The sequence below is a fragment of the Mauremys mutica genome, chromosome 8, assembly GCF_020497125.1.
Source record: "Mauremys mutica isolate MM-2020 ecotype Southern chromosome 8, ASM2049712v1, whole genome shotgun sequence".
Taxonomy (NCBI): Eukaryota; Metazoa; Chordata; order Testudines; family Geoemydidae; genus Mauremys; species Mauremys mutica.
Window position 1 is genome coordinate 76,124,404 of NC_059079.1, and position 22,878 is coordinate 76,147,281.

Here is a 22,878-nt window from a genome sequence, read left to right on the forward strand (position 1 = left end):
GAGCCCACTCCCTTCCAGAATTTGCAACCAAACCCATCACTTCCCAGTTTAAACATTCCTCTGCTGCTATCAAGCAAATAGCTGTGAAACCCACTGGCGAAGCGAGAGCACGCACACGCACAGGCTCAATGCAGAAGACAGTTTTCTCTTGCTATCAGTTACTTTAATTAGCTCAAATGGTAGAATGCTGTGCTGAAGAAATAAAGATCCCAACACCAATGATTACTCATGTAAAGGAGAGGTCAATAAGATTCTACGCAGTTAAAGAAAATCAATTTTCTTTTCAAGTTAAGTTTCATACTTAGGAAATTACACACAAAAATTACAATGAAACCATTAAGGTTGCTAATCAAGCAACTCAAAAATTAAGAAATGCCAGAGTTTTAAAGTTGCCCATGCAATCTTAGTTCAGCCCCCTTGCACATATGCATTATGCTAGAGTCTTTATTACATGATCACAAAGTATCTCTCCCCATGACCCCTGCCTAATTCAGTGCACAGGCACTGTCCTCTGGGAATGAATCAGGGTTGTGTAGTGAAGGAGACTGTAGGACCCCCTCATTCTTTTGATGAAGAAACTGGAAAATGTGTAGTGAATTTGGCAGGATATTGAAGGCAGAGAGGATGATCTCCTGGTTAAGGCAGTTGAATGTTACCTTGAGGAATTGGTTTCTATTCCTGAATCTGCCACAGAGGTCTTGTGATGCTGGGCAAGAGAAAGTTTTGGTGCTTTACAGGTGGCCAATAATTGTGTGTTCATTTTTTGGGTGCCCAATCTGAGATTTGAATTGCAAAAGTGCTGAGTGAGCACTCAATTGCAACTCCCATTGGCATCAATGGAAGCTATGAACATATCTATATATAAAAATTCCAGGATCGTCACTCTGAAGCCTAGACTGACTGGTGAGTCAGCACGAAGCAATGGAAACAGCTACAACAGGGGTTCTCAAACTGGGGGTCGGGACCCCTGGGGGGGGTCATGAGGTTATTACATGAGAGTTGCAAGCTGTCAGCCTCCACCCCAAGCCCAACTTTGCTTCCAACATTTATAACAGTTCTAAATATATAACAAAAAGTGTTTTTAATTTATTGGGGGCGGGGGATGTCACACTCAGTGGCTTGCTACGTGAAAGGGGTCACCAGTACAAAACTGAGAACCACTGAGCTACAAGCATGGCTGAAAGCTCTTTGTTTCCAGGTTCAATCAGTGGGATTCACGATCTGTTACCATCCAATTTTTAAATTCTCAGACATTTTAAATTTACAAATTATACCTGTGACACAGCACAGGCTTTCAACTATTAGTAAAACCATAAAATGTCAAATATTCTGAAAATCCTAGGTTTCTCAAATGGAGCACCCAAAACTAGTGGGCATTAATAATTTTGGCTTTCATCTTCATGCCTCAGTTCCCCATGTTGTAAAATGAGGCTGTCTCACTTCACATGGGTTGTGTGAAGATAATTCATTAAGATACTAAGACGCAGAACTTAGTATTCAGTGCAGGTTTTAAATGGTGTGAAGTAATGTGCAGAGCCACACTGAATGAGGTTAAAGAGAAATATTGAATAGCTACCCATTCAGTGGGCATAGTCCACACTGTGCACTGCATTAGGCAAGGGTCCTGTGGGACAGTACGTGATCATGGTAGTTAAAGACTAGCATAATACATACGCACAAGGGGACTGAATTAAGATCGCATGGGCAACATTCACTGACATTTGCCTTAATAAAAAACCCATATATTAAAAGAATGTAATCTATATGTAATTTTGCAAGTGAAGTCATTGCACATACCACATGCAAGCAAAAGCCACAATCCAGAAGTGTGGAAAGAATAAGTTGCATTAAATTTGTCCAAAATAAGAGGTCTTCATTCATCCTTCCCTTATATCATTTCTTATTAGCAATTCCTTTCACCATAGGGGTTCACTTATACAGTAGAACCTCACAGTTACGAACACCAAAGCTACGAACTGACAGGTCAACCACACACACACACGAAACCAGAAGTATGCAATCAGGCATCAGCAGAGACAAAAAGGCAAATGCAATACAGCACTGTGTTAAATGTAAACTGTGTAAAGGGAAAGTTTAAAAAAATATATTTGACAAGGAAACTTTCCATGCTTGTTTCACTAAAATTAAAATGGTTAAAAGCAGCATTTTTCTTCTGCATAGTAAAGTTTAAGAGCTGTATTGAGTCAAACTTTTGAAAGAACCATGTTTGTTAAGAATCACGAACATTTCAGAGTTACTAACCTCCATTCCCAAGATTCTCGTAACTAAGGTTCTATTGTAATTGAAATCTACACCCCTGCCCTCCTGTAGATGGCTTCTTCTCTGGAACATGGAATTTCTCTGGTCTCTTTTCCATCTCCTTCCAATATTGCCAGTGAGATCCTTTCTTTGATAACTTCCAGTCCCCTTTGTCAGAGGATTCCTGATCAGTCTCATGAGTCTGTTTCCCCGCCCCCGGATCCATTGTTTAGTTATGTTCTCCTGGAGTCTGGACTTAAACTGGGGTTTGCTGAGTAGTAGCCTTTTTTTTTTTTTGGTCCAAGAGGCCTTCCATGTGACTAGAGGTCATCAATGTTTAGTGGCCCTCCCTTGTTAGCCCTGTCACTATCCCTTGGAAATTCAGCCTAGCATGGAAGTAAAAATACAACAAAACATTCAGCCTCACAGTCAAAATTGAGTTGTTTGATAAAGAGCTCATCCTCCCAAACTGGAATTCATAAATTTACACAGATTCCCCAAATGGTCATACAAGGATTATAGAGTATCTGGAAGTGAGCCAGCCTAACTGCCCCCATTAGGAGCTTTAGTACACAAGAGAGGAGGTAGCAGGAGCTGCCTTCGTGGAAAACCACCAGCATTAGGTGAACATCTAGTGAGAAGGGAAGAATAAACCTGGAAACCCATGTAGTGGCATGGGAAAGAAAGATTATGTCAAATTGGACATGAATGGCCCTTTAACATGGTGAGACACGGTTGGGACTCACCACCATAGCACCTCCTACTGGTTGTCTCTGGGAATTAGCTCAGTCCAATGGAGTGCCCTCTCCTCATGATGTCCCACCCACAGTCTCGCCCTTGGTTGGCATCTGAGCCCATATCACTCTGCAGCTCGTGGCGTCCTCTTCAGGACCACTGCCCTTCGGCAGTGCCCCTTAGTCCATCCACACCCCCTTCCGGGGTGTGTGTGTGTGTGTGTGTGTGTGTGTGTGTGGAGGGGGGCGTGTGATCAGCAGTCTTCCTACGCCCCAGCCACCATGTTCAACCACATCCCCGAAGTCTAATCCCTCTTATCATCTGGCATAGTCTATGATGGCCACTCCCCACGGCTGATGGCTGGGTGTACTGCAAGGGTAGAGGGGGGGGGGGGTCCAGGGAAAGAATAAGTTGCATTAAATTTGTCCAAAATAAGAGGTCTTCATTCGTCCTTCCCTCTACTCTGGGTCCTGGCACAGGGACCCTCTGGCAGCAGCCTCGCTGTCCTTCTCTCGCCTTGTTTGTCCACTTCCCTGGTCCGCTTCCCCTACGGCCCCTTGCACCCGCTAGGCCCTTCCCTTCAGGGCCTGCAGCCTGGCAGGCTACAGGCTAGAGCTCCCTTCTGCTTCCCGAGCCTGGCCAGCCCTACATTGTCCATGGTGCTAGTCTCCCAGCTCTGGAGACAGACCTTCCCCTGTCGAAGAAAGGGAGCAGTAGGTCTGTCCCAGGCCTGGGCAGCCTTTATATAGGGCCAAGCTGAGCCCTGATTGGCTGTCTCCAATCTTGGCTTCGACTGGCCCCCTGTAAGCCCTTTTCTTATTGGCTATTGGTCTATGCAGGCCCACTGGCCTGCCGCAGCCTACACTCTCAAGGAGTGGGGCAGCTGCCCCACTACACATGGGATATATTGCTTGTCCAATACTTCCCAAATTATGATCCTCTAGTTTGAGAAAAAGTAAAATGTATCCCACACAATGGCATAGAATTAGTCATAAAAACAGGACATACCAAGTTGATTTTTCAGGGCATGTAGTGCAGTAGTTGAGGATATTGCAAGACAATTTGTTTTGGAACAATGTGATCTTAGCAAATCCATGCCTCCATGGTTTTATCATTCAGTCCCACAAAAAGATATATGAGTTTGTCCCTATGACTATTTTCCTCTGAATAAAGGAAGTCTGCTTTAAGATGTTTTACTTGTGTAAATTGACTTAGTCTGATTTTAACAGCTTGTTTTGTTATTATTCTAGAATAGCACCTATACACCATGAATTATTCCCTTCCAAGTACAAAACCTACCAAAACAAGACTCTCCAATGCACATGCATCTCCCCATGGAGAAAAGATGAGAATAAAAGTCACATGCCTGATGCATAGTCACACTGCTAAGCACACTACTGGAAAGTGCTTTACTACAGTCATGAGTGTGGTATGAAAATTCATCACTACAGGCACTTTCCTACCCCATGTTCTTAAACTCCTAAATGTAAGTTCATTGTTCAAATGCATTTGAACGAAGGTAGAGACCAGCAAGACTGGGTAATGAGATAGGAGTTACCTCTGCTTATGTCACTGGAATAAAGCAAGGACACATTGGTATAACTGGACCATAGGGACAGCGTTTAAGATTCTAGATGAAAAATATATGCAGCACTCATGGAATTAGACATTGAGCTAGAAGTTTTGACCACTGTACTGAGTAATCAGTAATAGGCAGGCAACAGTTTTTCACATTAATAAATCCAAATCTTTCTTTTGTTAAATTATTGATTACCTCCAATGCTCATTTAGTTACCTTTTGAAATAGTTAGTGCTGGAGACCACTGTGACCGTAGAATATCAAGACAAATGCTGCCATTACTGTTAATATTTGGATGATAGATTCTTGTTGTAAATGCAACCTGCAGAAGAGGGGAAAATTTCAGTTTAGGCTCATCAAGGTAGGCCAGGGGTAGGCAACCTGCGGCACAAAAGCTGATTTTCAGTGGCACTCACACTGCCCGGGTCCTGGCCACCGGTCCAGGGGGCTCTGCATTTTAATTTAATTTTAAATGAAGCTTCTTAAACGTTTTAAAAACCTTTTTTACTTTACATACAACAACAGTTTAGTTATATATTATAGACTTATAGAAAGAGACCTTCTAAAAAGATTAAAATGTATTACTGGCATGCAAAACCTTAAATCAGAGTGAATAAATGAAGACTTGGCACACCACTTCTGAAAGGTTGCCAACCTCTGATGTAGGTTATACAACACAACACTATATACATTTATACAAGCCACTCACCTTAGGTGGTTTGAAGGGGTAATCTGTTGGGAAGTGAATTGTCAGGAAAAATACTCCACCCTGATAGGGACTGTCATTCTGTTAACATAAAGAATCATTATTAGAAGAGAATCAACTTCAAGGGTTCTTTACACGGAGATGTGAAATTCATATACTTACTGGTCCCATTATTGTAGCTTGCCAATGGAACACTGAAAAGAGGAAAACACAAGTTACTTACTATAATTTCCAATCTGAAAAGTCCAAAAGTATTTGCAGTTATCACCAAAGCACTGGTCAGTAAACTGTATACATACGTAAAACAACCCTTTGAAGAAGGGGTAGAGCAGGGGTGGGCAAACTTTTTGGCCCCAGGGCCACATCTGGGAATAGAAGTTGTATGGTGGGCCATGAATGCTCACAAAATTGGGGTCGGGGTGTAGGAGGGGGTATGGGCGCAGGTTCCAGGGAGGGGTCAGAAATGAGGAGTTCAGGATGCGGGAGGGGGCTCGAGAATAGAGTGTAGGGGGAGGATTCCAGCGGGGGTGCAGGTCCTGGGTGGGGTTGGGGATGAGGCGTTTGGAGTTCAGGAGGGTGCTCAGGGCTGGTACCAAGGGGTTTGGAAGGGAAACATGGCTGGGGTAGGGGAGTTGGGGCACGGGGAGAAGCTCAGAGGTGCAGGCTCCAGGAAGCACTTGGCCGCTGCTTCCAGGAGCTGCTCAAGGCATGTCCCCACTCCGGCTCCTACGTGGAGCCGTGGCCAGGCAGCTCTGCACACTTCCCCGCAGTTCCCGGCAAATGGGAGCTGGGGGGGCAACACTTGCGGCGGGGACAGCGTGCAGAGTGGAGCCCCCTGGCTGCACCTACACATAGGAGCTGGAACAGGGCCATGCCGCTACTTCCGGGAGTGGCGTGGGATGGCCCCAGACCCTGCTCCCTCGCTGGAGCAGCAGAGCGCTGGAGCAGGGCAAGTGCCAGACCCCGCTCCCCAGTGGAAGCTTGAGAGCCGGCTTAAAATGTCCCATGGGCCGTAGTTTGCCCACCCCAGGGTAGAGTGTAGTGAGCCAGGAAACTCTTACATGAAGGCCCAAGACTCCACACTTACATGATCTGAAATACGTAGTACCACACCAACACCACTATCCCTAGAAGCCTAAATCAAACCATTCACATACCATCTATCCATACTCCCATCCTATAAGATACCATACAGTACATTATGCTACAGTACAAATCTACACTGCCACAAATACTCAACTACATAGGGACAGTTGACAGATTTTTTTAAACTAGTTTTTAAAAACTTCTTGTAAGCTACAAGAGTTTATAATCTTTAAAAAAAAATCTAAGGAAACATTTGAGCAAGAAAAAAGCCTGACCAAGTATACAGGCAAAGAGTGAAACTGACTATACAAGTTATCAACTGCACAAAGTTAAAAGTTAGTGCTTTTTGCTAGCTTTTCAGTTATAGTGATACTGAGGTATTAATTCTAGTACCACAGTATAAGTACAAGTAACAACTTAGAATACAAGATTTAGACAGATGTAATTGTGATATGTACTACCTCTCTAATTCCTACTTTGACATACTTGGATTTTTAGAAGAATTCTGACTTTCATAAATGTCTGCTTTAAACTAGGAGAGGAGAAACAAAATATATATTTAATATGAAGCAAATAAGGCCCTAATTGTAAAACTAGACCAATTCTTGATGTGTAGGGAGGAATGTGGGAACACACTACCTGCACAGCAGCCATGGGAGTCCATGCAGGCATAAGGGTCTGCCTGCATGGGTCTATTTGCAAGATCTAGGTTTATGTTTAGTTTTAAGACAATGGCCACAAACATGAAGAGTGATATTTCAGAGAAATTGTAAGTTGGCTGTAGATCAAATAATGTATATAGTTACGGTTATGCACTTGACAAACTGGCTGTACAGTATGTAGTGTCTAGAGCAGGGGTTCTCAGACTTTTGTACTGGTGACCCCTTTTACACAGCAAGCCTCCGAGTGCAACCTCCCCTTAAATATATAAAGTGTTTTTAATGTATAACACCATTATAAATGCTGAAGGCAAAGCGGGGTTTGGGATGGAGGTTGACAAGCTCGTGACCACCTGAGGGGTCCCGACCCCCAGTTTGAGAACCCCTGGTCTAAAGCAAGGGTCGGCAACCTACGGCACGCGTGCCAAAGGTGACATGCGAGCTGATTTTTGATGGCACGCGGGGCGGGCTGAGCCGCTCAGCCCGCTGCCACTCTGGGGTTCCCGCTGCTGGCCCCTTGCCAGCTGGGGTACCCCCTGCTGCAGCCCCACTCAGCACCCGCTGCTGGCCTGGGGGAAGGAACCCCAGGCTGGAATGGGGCTGAGACCCCAGCTGGCAGGAGCCAGCGTCCGAAACCCCAGAGTGCGGCAGGCTGAGCTGCTCTGGGGTTCCAGCTGCTGGTCCCCCTGGCCGCAGCCCCACTCACCTTGTGCAGGCCCCTTGCCAGACAGGGTCCAGGCCTCCAGCCCTGCTCAGCCCTACCATCCGCCACCTCCACTCACCTCCGCTGCCGATCTGGGGTTCCAGCCACTGACCTCCTGCCAGCCAGGGTCTGGATCTCTAGCCTTGCTCAACCTGCTTTCTGGCCTGGAGTCCCAGCAGGCCACCCTGGGCTCTGCTCCTGGCCTTGGATCACTGCTCTGCAGCCACCCCGCTGTGGCCCCCTGTCCCCAGCCTGGGACAGTGAGGGTTGCACACAAGGCAAGAGGGGGTGCAGCTCAGCACCTCCATCTTAAAATTGCTTATATCAGACCACACCACATTTGACCTTGTGCCTGCCTTCTATTGCCACTTTTTCCCCCACTGAGAGTTGAGGGGAATATTTGACAAAATGGCAGCTCCTAAGAAAGCGAAGCTAGATGTCCAATCATTTCAGCCTGCTTGGACAGACTCATTTGGATTTATTGAAAAGAAGGACTATGCTATCTGTGCTTTCTGTTATGAAAGTGTTGTTTGTCGCACATCAAGTGTTAGATGACATTTTGAAACGAAGCCTGAGGAAAAACTTTTCTTGACGAAGCAGATAAGACTGAATCAATCAAAAAGGCAGTAGCAGCCTATGAGAAGCAAAGCAGTGTTTTTAAAAGCTTAAGTGTAAGTAAAAATCAAGCTATAGAAGGAAGTTACAAGACTGCATAGTGCATTGCAAAAAACGGAAAGCCATTTACAGATGAGGAATATATAAAAAGTTTTTCTCAGCAGTTCGGAGATTTTGTTCAATGATTTGCCATATAAAGATTCATTCTAGATATGATTGTTAGGACTGCCCATCTCTGCCAGAACAGTTGAGAGACGCATAAGTGAAATGGCAGAAAACATTAAGGAAAAGCAGACGACTGCACTAAAAGACACAGCAGTGTTTAGTGTTGCAGTTGATGAGAGTGTGGATATAAACGACGTTCCACGTTTGGCAGTTGTCGCAAGATATTGTGCTTCCGATGAAATCCAAGAGGAACTTTGTTGCATGGCACAACAAAAGGGGAAGATATAGTGGAAAGTTTTGTAAACCATTTTGAAGAACGAGGAGTTGACATAAGAAAAATATTTTGTGTGACAACAGATGGTGCTCCTGCCATGGTCGGAAAACAGAAGGGATTTGTAAAGTTATTTGACGATCAAATTGGCCATCCGACAGTCAAATTTCACCGTATCATCCATCGAGAAAACCTGTGTGCTAAAATTTCTAATTCAGAGCTTAATAATGTGATGAATACAGTGGTGCGAATTGTGAATTTCCTTGTTGCTCGATCTGCTTTGACTCTCAGACAATTTCAAGCACTGCTAGAGGAGATGGACAGTGCTTATAACGACATCCCACTTCAAGCAACATTCGGTGGCTAAGTCGTGGCAAGGTTTTAGTGCGCTTTGTAAACTGTTTTGATGCAATCAAGGCCTTTTTGTCGGAAAAAAAACAAAGCTATCCCGAACTGGATGATGACACATGGCTGTGTAAGCTCATGTTTCTAACTGATATCACCGCTCACCTAAACCAACTCAACCTCTGTCTCCAGGGTGCAGGGAAAACAGTTCTGGATCTTTATGAAGCCCTGGAAAGCATTTGTTGTGAAACTAGCAGTTTTTTCCAGGGATATTCAAACTTCTACCTTCCGCTACTTCCAACTCATAAAAGAGCTATTGACACATTGCACTGTCAATGTCGATGAGATTGGAAAATACATGCAAGAACTGGAATCAGAATTTTCTGGCCGATTTCAAGATTTCCAGCAATTTGGCCCAATGCTTTCTTTTCTAATTAAACCTGAAAAGTTCAACGGAAGTGACTTGGATTTATCTGTATTTCAGTGGATGGGTGTTGAAAATTTCAAAATGCAACTCATTCAGTTAAAAAGCTCAGAATTGTGGACATCAAAGTTTGTGGATCTGCGGAGCGCACTTGAGCTACTGAGAGAGATCATGGGGCCTCTATTCTGACCTGCTGGACATCCCTGCCAGTGAAATTTAACTGTTTGGAGAAAACTGCGTTTGCAATGCTTTCAGCATTTGGATCCACATACCTGTGTGAACAGGCATTTTCACACATGAAATCTGTCCTCTGTCCCTTTCGGAGCCAGTTAACAAGTGATCACTCAGAAGCCTGTGTGCAGCTGAAAGTATCCAAATACGTGCCAGACATTGGAAAACTCAGCAAGGAAAAGCAAGGGCAAGGATCACACTAAACTGATAAGATCTGCATTTTAATTTAATTTTAAATAAAGCTTCCGAAACATTTTGAAAACCTTGTTTACTTTACATATAACAGTAGTTTGGTTATATATTACAGACCTATAGAGAGACCTTCTAAAAAACATTAAAATGTATTACTGGCACGTGAAGCCTTAAATTAGAGTGTATAAATGAAGACTTGGTACTTCACTGCTGAAAGGTTGCCAACCCTTGGTCTAGAATTACCCAGGATAAAAGAGTGCTAAAAAGTCAGCAAGTCTCAATCTTTGGGCTCAAAATACATTGGTAAACCTTAATGGCTTGTCACAACCCAGAGATTTCTCCCCTGCCCATGCTTCCCCAGACCTGACTGCCCTCCCCCCCTCCACACAGGGGTCCATCAGGGTGCTCAGAGCTAAGATTCCAGATGCTCTGGCCAGATGTGAACAGCTGAGGACCTCATACAGTGGCAACTGGGAGTGGCAAGCTGAGATACCCCCAAAACAGCCTCTCCCCCATAGCCCAGGGAGGCAAATGGCATTATGGGGCAGGTGAGACTTGGGGACCTGGAGGTAAAGTGGGGAGATTGTGGTATAGTGTGGAAGGAGTTGTGGGTTTGAGGAAGGAACTGGGGGCAAAGAGGTGGCGAGTCAATAGCTCCCCAAAAAATACAGCCCCCACATAAGGCCCATGGAGGGAAGAGGGTAAAGGGGTGGTACGACAGAAAGAATCATCCAACTAGGAGGGAGAACCACCTCAGGGACTTGGGATGGGGGCAGGAAGAAAGTATGGAAGACGGCCTGGGTTGCAGGGCAGGGGTTACATTGGGGGCCACTATTTCCCAACCGCCCTCTCCTTCCTCTTGTCCAATGGGTCTGGGTGGGCTCAGCTCCCTGCTTCAGGTATCACAACCTTTGAGATCACAGCGCCACTCAGGTTTGGCCCAGACCCCCTGACAAGAGCTGGCCAGGCCTGGATTGGTGAGTGGCATTGTGACCTGGCAAAGGGGGTCAGAGCACCACTCACACAAACTTGGCCTGATTGTCATAATGATGCAGAGCCAGAGAGGCAGCTTGGCCAAACCCGAGCACTGCTGCAACTACATGCAACAGGTCACAATGCTCAGAGTAGGGAGACCAGCTGGTTCTGAGACCCTTTGATGCATTCTGGTGCCTCAGATTGAGAAACCCTGCTATATAAGGAATATAAGACCTCATGCTGCAGGACAGGCAAAAAACTTTGTGGGGTTAGGAAGAAGTTTCTCCTACACAGGAGATTTAATAAAATATTCACTTTGGGGTTTCTTGCTTCCTCTGCAAGATCTGATGTTAGTCAGAGTTCAAGACAGGACACTGGACTAGACCACCACTAGTCCGATATCCTACCTTCCTATGAATGTGTACATTTGTGTGGAAAGGAATATGTCCAGGAGTCTGTCCTGCCCCCATTGCTCCTCTGCCAGAGCGGGATGAGAGGAGTCACTATATGGGGCGCTGCTCCCCCATCCACCCAACCCCTGTGCATCTGGACCCACCTCATACCCAGATTGCGCTGCCAAGCCTCAAGCCCTGCACCCAGAACCACCACTGACAAACTCTCACCGCAACAAGCCTCATCCTCTGCATCTGGAGCCCCCAATCCCCACCTTCCTGCATCTGGACTTCACTCTGCACTTAAACCCCCACTCCAACAAGTCCCATCCCACATGCACCTGGACCACTATGACTAGCTCCCCACACGCAGACTCCCACCCCACTGAACCACACCAAGCCAGCACCCAGAGCAAGCCAGCGCCTGGACCCCCCCAGCTGAGCCCTCCACACCCAGACACCACCCCCCAACGAGCCCCAACCACCTTCACCTGGACCCTCCCGCAGCGCCCCTTTGTGTCTGCACTCAGACCGCTCCCCCCGCAAGCCCCTGTTCATCCAGATCTCCCTCACACCCAGATCCCCACCATCACCAAGCTCCCCACACAGAACCCTATCACCCCACACCTGGATCTCCCTTCACTAACCCCCTCCATACTTGGATCCTGCTGGGCTGAGCCTGCCTGCCTATATCTAGTGTGCTTGGCACAGAGGGGCAGGACCTCGGGGTGTTTCTGGGACAGTCCTGGTCCTTGCACTGTGTCAGAGTCGAGTGCAACTTTACTGTTGAGCCCATGTTGGCAGGGGAGGAGGGCAGTGCCCCAGCACACAGGGTGATCTACCTGTGTGCAGTCAGTGGCCTGTGCTCCCCACTGCCATGCTGGAGCCTCCACATTTATTTACCAACCAATAAAATTTGCTGAATTTTAAAGTAGTGTGCAGAATTTTAATTTTTTTGGCGCAGAAGACCCTCAGTATATAGAGTAGTATAAACAAGTCATTGTCTATATGAAATTTTAGTTTGTACTGACTGCTAGTGCTTTTTCTGTAGCCTGTTGTAAAAGTAGGCAAATAACTAGATGAGTTGACCTTGGAAGACCTCTGCATCCCACCAGGGGTACACATACCCCTAGTTGAGAACCACTGCCCTAGAAGAAGTAAGACTCCTAGATGTTAACACCCTGTTTTGATACATATGGTGGATCCCCAATTTTTCTTCCCTACTTTAAAAACAAAGACCCACAAGTATGACCCAGATCTCCCCTTAATACAACCATACTGATGCTGAGATTGAGGATAGAGATTCTTTCGGTGTCTAAATTGTGTAAGCATAGTAAGAATGTGCCCCCATATTCTTCCTAAGAGAGGATGATATGGAGCCCTCTTCAAGGCTAAAGTAGAAATAATTGGATTGTGCAGTTTATATCAGACTACAACAATTAATTTCTGTTATTAATGCTTTAGGGGTTTTTATGTACCTTTTGTGCAAAGGGTATATTATTTTATGTAAGGGTTATATTTAATGTGACAACCTTATTTCAAACCTGCTCCTGTATGCACTGTAGTCCTGATGGCATCCTCTGTATAAAGGCAGATAATGAATCACAAGATATGTTAAGCCTAGGTATCTTGCTGGTTTAGACAGGAACTCTGACAGTTACACCCCAGCATTTTACCTGCTGTTGTAGCAGCAAGCCATGTGTACCATTGTTCATACAAGAGAATATGAATATGTAACAGAAGGTAAAGAGAGTTTAAGATGTCTGCAATAATTGAGAGTGACTGGAAGATCTCCACTACCAGGAGGAAAATATTAAGGTGTTGGGGTAGCATCTGGAAGTGTACATTGGGATAAAAGGAAAGGTCCTTTCATGGATTGAGAACTGGTTAATGGACAGGGAACAAAGGGTAGGAATTAATGGTAAATTCTCAGAATGGAGAGGGGTAACTAGTGGTGTTCCCCAAGGGTCAGTCCTAGGACCAATCCTATTCAATTTATTCATAAATGATCTGGAGAAAGGGGTAAACAGTGAGGTGGCAAAGTTTGCAGATGATACTAAACTACTCAAGATAGTTAAGACCAAAGCAGATTGTGAAGAACTTCAAAAAGATCTCACAAAACTAAGTGATTGGGCAACAAAATGGCAAATGAAATTTAATGTGGATAAATGTAAAGTAATGCACATTGGAAAAAATAACCCCAACTATACATACAACATGATGGGGGCTAATTTAGCTACAACGAGTCAGGAAAAAGATCTTGGAGTTATCGTGGATAGTTCTCTGAAGATGTCCACGCAGTGTGCAGAGGCGGTCAAAAAAGCAAACAGGATGTTAGGAATCATTAAAAAGGGTATAGAGAATAAGACTGAGAATATATTATTGCCATTATATAAATCCATGGTACGCCCACATCTCGAATACTGTGTACAGATGTGGTCTCCTCACCTCAAAAAAGATATTCTAGCACTAGAAAAGGTTCAGAAAAGAGCAACTAAAATGATTAGGGGTTTAGAGAGGGTCCCATATGAGGAAAGATTAAAGAGGCTAGGACTCTTCAGTTTGGAAAAGAGAAGACTAAGGGGGGACATGATAGAGGTATATAAAATCATGAGTGATGTTGAGAAAGTGGATAAGGAAAAGTTATTTACTTATTCCCATAATACAAGAACTAGGGGTCACCAAATGAAATTAATAGGCAGCAGGTTTAAAACAAATAAAAGGAAGTTCTTCTTCACGCAGCGCACAGTCAACTTGTAGAACTCCTTACCTGAGGAGGTTGTGAAGGCTAGGACTATAACAATGTTTAAAAGGGGACTGGATAAATTCATGGTGGCTAAGTCCATAAATGGCTATTAGCCAGGATGGGTAAGAATGGTGTCCCTAGCCTCTGTTCGTCAGAGGATGGAGATGGATGGCAGGAGAGAGATCACTTGATCATTGCCTGTTAGGTTCACTCCCTCAGGGGCACCTGGCATTGGCCACTGTCGGTAGACAGATACTGGGCTAGATGGACCTTTGGTCTGACCCGGTACGGCCTTTCTTATGTTCTTATGTACATGGAGTAACATCTAGCACTTATTTAGGATCTTCCATTCAGATAAGACTTTACAAGTATTTCCTGAAGCTGGAGACTCCTGTGAGTTAGGTATTCCCATTTTAGAGATAAGAAAGTGGAGGCCAGTGCCAGTATTGCCTATGAATGTGAATGCTAGATGCCTTATTACTCAGGCAGTACTTACTGTCATCTCCAACAGGCCCTGCTGAACACTGCGCTGGGGGATCACGTGCCAGGTCATTCAACTCCTAAAAGAAAGAATGGACAGACAGTTGATGTTTCACTTAATCCAAAAATCAAATCACATTTTGCCTCTCTCACAAAAGACTGACAGTAGTACTTCAGCGGCACTTTTCCCTCAGTGGTGTATTCCTAAATCTCAAATGGAACTTCATTTATCTGGTGAGGATCATTTCTTACTATGTGAAGTTAGTTTTGAAGTTTAATCAAAACCTGCACTTATGACATCAATCTTTTGCCCCCTGTAAGCAGTGCTGAACTAGCTTCGCTTTCAGCCAACATACCCAGAAAACCCCATGTTCCATCTTAGCCTTAAATTCCTTGCACTTGCATCTTCAGTTACTTCCCTTTAGACTGTTCTCGACCATATTAATAAATTAGGGATAGGATCTCAGACAACAGAGAAACTAATCAGGTCTGAAAAGTCTATTATCCTGCTTCAAGTTATTTCCATTTAGCTATTTGTGCTTTTATAGTAAGGCATTATTAAATGTTCACAAAATTAAGATAAGTGACATTAAATCCCACTTTTTAAGCCTGGGCCATGTAACAAAGATGAAGTTAGGAATATAGCCTTAATCCATACCAGAACTCCCAAAAATCAGTCCTTTACCCAAAGGTAAAAATGGCCTATGAATAGGGAAATGCAAGTTACCTGCATGCTTCTGCTGCAGTGACCAGCAGCTATTAGTTCAGTGTAGAAAGTAGCATTGGCCTGCTAAACTCAAGGTTGTGAGTTCAATCCTTGAGGGGGCAATTTGGGAACTGGTCCTGCTTTGAGCAGGGGTTGGACTAGACCTCCTGAGGTCCCTTCCAACCTTGAATATTCTATACCACCTTTTTGCTGGCCTATCCTCCTCCACTCCCACAGACTAGGGAAAGAATGTTATCAGAATTTGAACTTGTTATGCATGGAGTTGCTGAGGAGCATGTAGCACTCAAACTAAAAGAAAGTAGAGAGTGTGTACTAAGTGCCCAACCAATGGTCAAGTTAGACTGAAGAATCTCATTTTGGAAGTCTCATACTCCTATGGGCACTGGAGTCAGTGTTTCATGGTTCAGAACATTTCTGAGGAAATTTCAATCCAGTTTTAAGTAGCCACAGAATTTTGAACTTCAGTCCAGAACACACACACACACAAAAATCCTACAAGCTTCATGAAGATTTCCAAAAATGACTATTAGAGATTTATATTTTATGTAAGTAATAGATTATCCCTGATAATCCAAATGTTAACAAGTTGGTCCCACTAGTTTTTCCCAGACATCTTACTGTGTTTGAGACACTTTCTCTTACAGTTCAGGGTACTGGGGATTTAAGCAGGAAGCAGTGTTGCCCAGTAGATAGAGCTACTGACTGGAACTCAGATGTGGGTTCGATTTCTGACTCTGCCACTGACATGCTAGGTGACCTTGGGCCACTCATGCTGCCTCTGTGACTCAGCTTCCCCACCTGTGAAATGGGGATAGATACTGACTGCCTTTGTCAAGCACTCAGATCCACTGAAGAAAGGTGCTATGAGTTAAGTGTTAGGTAGACTGGAGAGGTTTAGTGCCAACAGGAGTTCTTGTTATGAGTTTCCCTGCATTTATTGAACTCCTTACTTTCAAGGTGTTATAAATTAGCTGTTTTGATGAAAGCATTAAGGTGGGTTTGAGAATTTTAGGTTAGGGTATTGTGCTTTAGTTAACTTTTGGCAGCAATGATTCATTGCCTAGAATGCTACATGAACATCATGAAGTTATTTTCCATTTGGAACATCTACCACACTTGAAACTTCTGCTCCTTCTTGTACCCAAGTCTGGAAAATTCAGAGCGTCCAAGCCCCTACTGCTGAGAAAAATGCAGCATCTGACTCTCATATTGCTTTCTGGCTGATCAACAAATTTGGGGAGAGGGACAGCGCTTCCTTTCCTCCTCACATTCAGGTTTTTATGCCTCCCCCACCAGTTCAGTTATACCTCTACTGCTTACAATTTTCCATGAAATTTACAGAATATAAATAATCTTTTGCTGAAGTATTGTTCAGGTTGTAACACCCAAGAATGAGTGGGAAAGAAGCAACACCCAGGGAGCATTCACATGGAATCTCAGCTCTAAGAGCCTTCTACTGTTTGCAAGTTTCTGGCAAATCTATAAGCATTTTGGGTTTTTAATCTAATCCATATTTTGACACTGGATTAAATGTTTAGCTACAAATGAACTGAAACCAGTCATCTAATAAATTAATAAATATTTGCATTAAACAGTCTCAGATTTAATTACAGTAACCTGTTTATGCACGTTTTCTCTGTAAATGTCATTAGAATAGGTCTCTAAAATAAATCCTTTATGACTTAACTTCTACCTCCCATAGCACAGCATGCTAGGGTTAATACACAAGCCTTAAAAAGAGGCCTTGAATCAAAAGTGAAAGTTTTAGCGGAGCCATTCTGGTTCTTAGTAGGACTAACCCACATTTGAATATCTATAGTTAGATCACTGACAGTGTTTGAGGCTTATGGGGAAACAGTGGTATTGAAGAGCAAGGATCAAGATAGTTAGCTGTTATGGGAGGAAAGTTTGCAATGTACATCTAATTAAGGGTCAAATATACTCCTTAACAAAAGGAAGTGAAGTTTTATTTAGATTTACTTGCTGTTTCATTTCTGTACTGTGACTTTTCACCACAAGGATATCGTCTTGAGCTAGACAAAATGGACAACTAAAGGCTTTTAGATCAGATTTTGTTCTCAAGTATTCCGCAGTTTAAGTGCTTCCAAAATTGAATTAAGACAATCCTAGGCTGTATGTACATCCCTACACAGGAAGCCCCATGGCTCCACTTGTGCTTGGGGCAGTGGTAGCTTGCAAAGACGATCTTTACCATCTGCTGGGGTGCCTACAACCACTCCTCATGCCAGGCTGAGGGGTCTCCAAGATGTGCTGCTCATCAAGTGAACTTGTGCCCATTCAGGAAGAGCAATGCTTCAGCCCCAGTCCACCCCAGCAAAAGGACTTGCACACCTCATGGGGCTGAGGTCCCTTCCCTGCCCCTCTATCTCCTTGACTGGACTGAACAGGGAGCAGCAAGGGCTCCAACCAGCCTGAAGACAAGTGGTGGAAAACCCACTGCCTGTTGTCCTGTGCAAGAGAGGCCCCCTTTATGCACCACTACAGCAGAAGAATCAATGCTTGAATGATATAGTGTTGACAGCCCTCAAATCAAACCCTATAAGCATTAGTGGCTGCATGCCCCTGCCACCCTAACAGAAGCAGTGTCACCCAACTCTGCCCCAGCCACTTTAACTATAGCAGCAGCCCTCAAAGTTTCAAGTGGTTAGCTGAGTGTCTGAGCCACCCAGGCCTCCTGCACTGCAGACTGCTCTGATGCAAGCACTGGGCTCTGTCCACACCACTCAGGCTGTATGTGATGATACCCCATGATCCCAGTCCCAGAGAGGACCCTAGGGGTCAATACAATACTGACTATCTCACTTTGAAATAGATATTAACTCCAAAGACTAAATAAAGACTGAGATACCTTTAAAATGACAGGGGATCTATATCACGATGGTGTCACTATTTGAGTGAGGTAACTAAACCAATCTAGGACTGATAGTACTCAAAATTCAAGCCCCCCAGCCTAGACCTCCCTCTTACCACTCTTCAACCCACCCACTCCATCTTAGCTATATACTTGTATAGTTGGACCACTACTACACTCGGGATCAAGACTACTACACCTCCCTCACAAGCTACAATGCTTTGAGTTTTCACATACAGGACAAACTTCCAGTCCACCACCCTACTATAGGCCTAAGAACCCATTGTACAGCCTCTTCACTATAAAGCGGAGGCAATAAGTTCCACATACAAACTGTAGTTTTAGCATAAAGCCAATTCACCCAATGCATTATATATAGAGGTGCCACATTACTTTTCCAAACTATGTTATATCATCTTGCAGTGCTGCTGTCATGAGTTTCACTACAGAACTCATTAGACACCATATATAAGAGAGTCTGCTACTATGGTAGATGAGAATACAGGGTAGAGTAATGGCTGTCATTAGAAACTGAGCTATTACCACAATGATGCTATTTCCTCTTGCCTCTAATTAATCTCACAATTAATGAAGTTGTGCATAGTAGTTTCCCTAGGAAAGCCACGATTCATCAGATCAAGTCATATGTATGTAGTCATGTTAATGATGCAACTCCTACTCTAAGCTGCAAATTCAGGTTTGGTTTTATAAAGATGAACTTGATCTCCATCAGCCCTTCATCTGAGGGTTTATTACACACAGTGCAGGTAAACTGGTAGAGCTAGTAACCCTCAAGAATCATTTGTCAGGAATTAGTTTTAAAATCCGTGTCAACAAGATGGCAGTTGAGTGGAATCTGATGCATAAATTCACTGAAACTGGTAGCTGTAAGTAACCCAAGTCCTTTATTTCAGACATTGTTTCAGCAAGAAGTAGCATCACACTTCTTGAAGCTTTAGAATGACAAATATGAGGAATTATCGTCCACAAAACATTCTCTTTAGAGCTCTGGTCATAGTAACTTCAGTAAGCAAATGATTGACTTTGAATCCTGACGAGACTAAGATTACAAGATCTGCTGGCAAAGCAGAGGCACTAGTAATCTTTATGTGCCCCTGTGTTTGTACTAGCATGCTGGCAGTTTGATTTCCACTAATCATTTCCCCATGCAGTTACAATTGCACATGAAACCAGTATTGGGGCAGACTCATTTCTTAAGTGTGTGCCAAAAATATGTGCACCCACCAAGCGGTTGTCTGCCTTTTGAAAACATGGTCTTGAGATGCACAAAGTACTTAGTTGGTACAAAAATTGTCACCATGTATGCCAGAGACTTCCATGAGATAAGATCCACTAAAGCCTCCAGCAGTTTCTAAGCTCCTTGATCCAAGATGAATGAATAATTAAGTCTGCCATCTTGCTGACACTGCTTTTAAAACTAATTCCTGAGGGTTACTAGCTCTACCGGAGTGGTAGCTGTGTTAGTCTTTAAGGTGCCACCAGACTCCTTGTTTTTGTGGATACAGACTAACAAGATTTATTTGAGCATAAGCTTTTGTGAAGAAGTGTTTTTTTACCCACGGAAGCTTATGCCCAAATAAATCTGTTAGTCTTTAAGGTGCCACTGGACACCTCGTTGTTTTAGCTCTACCAGTTTACCTGCACTATGTGTAATAAACCCTCAGATGAAGGGCTGATGGAGATCAAGTTCATCTTTATAACACCTTTTAAGAACCCTATAGGCTCCAGGAGGAGCCTCCAGCTCACCTACAAGAGATTCCATGAATCACTAGTCCTAAATTAAATCCTCATAGCTTCTGCAAAACATCAAGAGCATGATCAAGGTTAATGTCTATATCTAGAATGAATGTAAAAAGACTAGATGTATTCTGCAACTTAACCCACCGTCGTACAGTCCTATCCCAAGCCCCAAAAATAGAACAGTGATGTTCCTCCTCAAACTAAGGTGATACGGTCCCTCACCAAAGGCTCTTAAGCAAAGTAAGCAGTCATGGGATACGAGGGACGGTCCTCTCGTGGATTGGTAACTGGTTAAAGGATAGGAAACAAAGGTTAGGAATAAATGGTTAGTTTTCAGAACAGAGAGAGATAAATAGTGGTGTCTCCCAGGGATCTGTACGGGGCCCAGTCCTATTCAACATATTCATAAATGATCTGGAAAAAAAAAAAAGAGGTAAACAGTGAGGTGGCAAAATTTGGAGATGATACAAAACTACTCAAGATGGTTAAGTCCCAGGCAGACTGCAAACAGCTACAAAAGGATCTCTCAAAACTAAGTGACTGAATTTCATCTGCCATTTTGTTGCCCAATGTTGATAAATGCAAAGTAATGCACATTGGAAAACAATCCCAACTATACATATAAAATGATGAGGTCTAAATTAGCTGTTACTACTCAAGAAAGATCTTGGAGTCATTGTGGCTAGTTCTCTGAAAACATCCACTCAATGTACAGTGGCAGTCAAGAAAGCGAACAAAATGTTGGGACTCATTAAGAAAGGGATAGATAGTAAGCCAGAAAATAATATATTGCCTCTATATTAATCCACAATATGCCCACATCTTGAATACTGCATGCAGATGTGGTCGCCCTATCTCAAAAGTGATATACTGGAATTGGAAAAGATTCAGAAAAGGGCAACAAAAATTATTAGGGGTATGGAACGGCTTCCATATGAGGAGAGATTAATAAAACTTGGACCTTTCAGCTTGGAAAAGAGATGACTAAGGAGGGATATGATTGAGGTCTATAAAATCATGACTGGTGTGGAGAAAGTAAATAAGGAAGTGTTATTTACTCCTTCTCATAATACAAGAACTAGGGGTCACCAAATGTAATTAATAGGCAGCAGGTTTAAAAACAATACACAGTCAACCTATGGAACTCTTGGCCAGAGAATGTTGTGAAGGCCACAACTATAACAAGGTTCAAAGAAGAACTAGATAGATTCATGGAGGATAGGTCCATCAATGGCTATTAACCAGGATGGGCAGGGATGGTGTCCCTAGCCTCTGTTTGCCAGAAGCTGGGAATGAGCGACAGGGAATGGATCACTTGATACCTGTTTTGTTCATTCCCTCTGGGGCACCTGGCATTGGCCACTGTCAGAAGATAGGATACTGGCCTATATAGACCTTTATTCTGACCCAATATGGCCATTTTTATGCAAGTCCCAGGGTCTACCAGTTTTGCTGCTAAAACGACATATGCCATCGGCTGGAGATATGAGCTTCTTGGCTTTGCCAGCATATTATTTGTAAGAGTTATGAACCACATTTATTTCTCACAGCAGTTATAAGCTCTGCATGTGCCTAGCAGTGGTTAATCATATCTACTTCCAGGGTGGAGAAAAATCAATTTAAAAAAAAATCAGGTTTTTTTTTTTTAAATGAAATGCTGTTGAGGAAAACACACCTATCTAAAGATGGTTTTAATTAAGATATCTTTGAGCTATAATGTATCTCATCATGGAATAGGGATTATAAATTCTAATTCTATAGTAGGAGACAATATATTCATGTAATGTTTAAGAAAAGTTTTGTAAATGAGTTCCAATAGTTCATAGACTAGGGACCCAACCTTACGGGGTTCCACAGCCTTCTGTATATATTAGGATTAATCTTTTTATTTACCCAATGGGACTCAGTGTTCAGTCTAGAACAGGGATCGGCAACCTTTGGCACGCGGCCCATCAGGGTAAGCCCCTGGTGGGCCGGGACTGCTTGTTTACCTGCAGTGTCCACAGGTTCATCTGATCGCAGCTCCCACTGGCCGCAGTTCACCATTCCAGGCCAATGGGAGCTGCGGGAAGCGGCGCGGGCCGAGGGATGTGCTGGCTGCCGCTTTCCACAGCCCTCATTAGCCTGGGACAGCGAACCGCAGCCAGTGGGAGCTGTGATGGGCCAAACCTGCAGGCGCTGCAGGCAAACAAGCCATCCCGGCCTGCCAGGGGCTTACCCTGACGGGCCATGTGCCAATCCCTGGTCTAGAAGATACCATCAGAGATGCTTCATTTTGCAGTTCTCAAACTGTAGATTTGTGTCTCCAGGGGTAACATGCTTGTTAACAGCAAAAATATTAAATAAATATAGAGAGGTGAGAAACAACAGACCTCAGCTCTATTGTCCCTCTGCAAATTTGTGTACACAGAGTCAATCCTTTACCTCTCTCTAAGGGCTTGGCTACACTTGTGACTTACAGCACTAGCTCACTACCTGTCCACACTGGCAAGGCTCATAGCGCGTGCTGACTCCGCAGCTACAGCACGGCTGGTACTCCACCTCGGCAAGAGGAATAACGTTTGCTGCGCCTTGGCTACAACACCCGGGCATCAGTGGGAATGAGGTGTTGCATTACTGTGCTCTGATCAGCCTCCGGAAGTGTCCTATAATCACTTTAAGTCAAGTGGCCACTCATCACTGTTTTGAACTCCTGTAGGAATGCGGAAATGCCCTTTCAAAGCTCCGTTTCTGAGTCGGCATGCAAGTCGTTACTGTGGAATGCGGTGAGAGAGAGAGGCAGGGGAAAGGGGAGGTCTGCTGCTGTCTGAATTTACAAGACAGCATGCTGACATGCTCTCAGCCCCCCAAAAACCCACTCCCCCCCCCCACATACACAGAATACACTCCCTGTCGCACTCCACCCCTCCCATTTCCAAAGCACATTGCAGTCACTTGCATGCTGGGATAGCTGCC

At 44.0% G+C, this 22,878-nt stretch overlaps 1 protein-coding gene across 3 annotated transcripts in view; it reads right to left on the minus strand.

Moving 5' to 3' along the window:
* The window catches only part of UBE2D2 (ubiquitin conjugating enzyme E2 D2), a 58,368-nt gene that overhangs the window by 27,675 nt on the left and 7,815 nt on the right, over positions 1–22,878 (minus strand). For all 3 annotated transcript variants that reach the window (XM_045027316.1, XM_045027317.1, XR_006581614.1), the window contains exons 2-5: positions 14,580–14,643; positions 5,442–5,473; positions 5,283–5,360; positions 4,790–4,895 (exon numbers count right to left, since the gene is read on the minus strand). In XM_045027316.1, the coding sequence (XP_044883251.1) occupies positions 4,790–4,895; positions 5,283–5,360; positions 5,442–5,473; positions 14,580–14,643 (280 nt within the window). The remainder of the gene's footprint in view (positions 1–4,789; positions 4,896–5,282; positions 5,361–5,441; positions 5,474–14,579; positions 14,644–22,878) is intronic.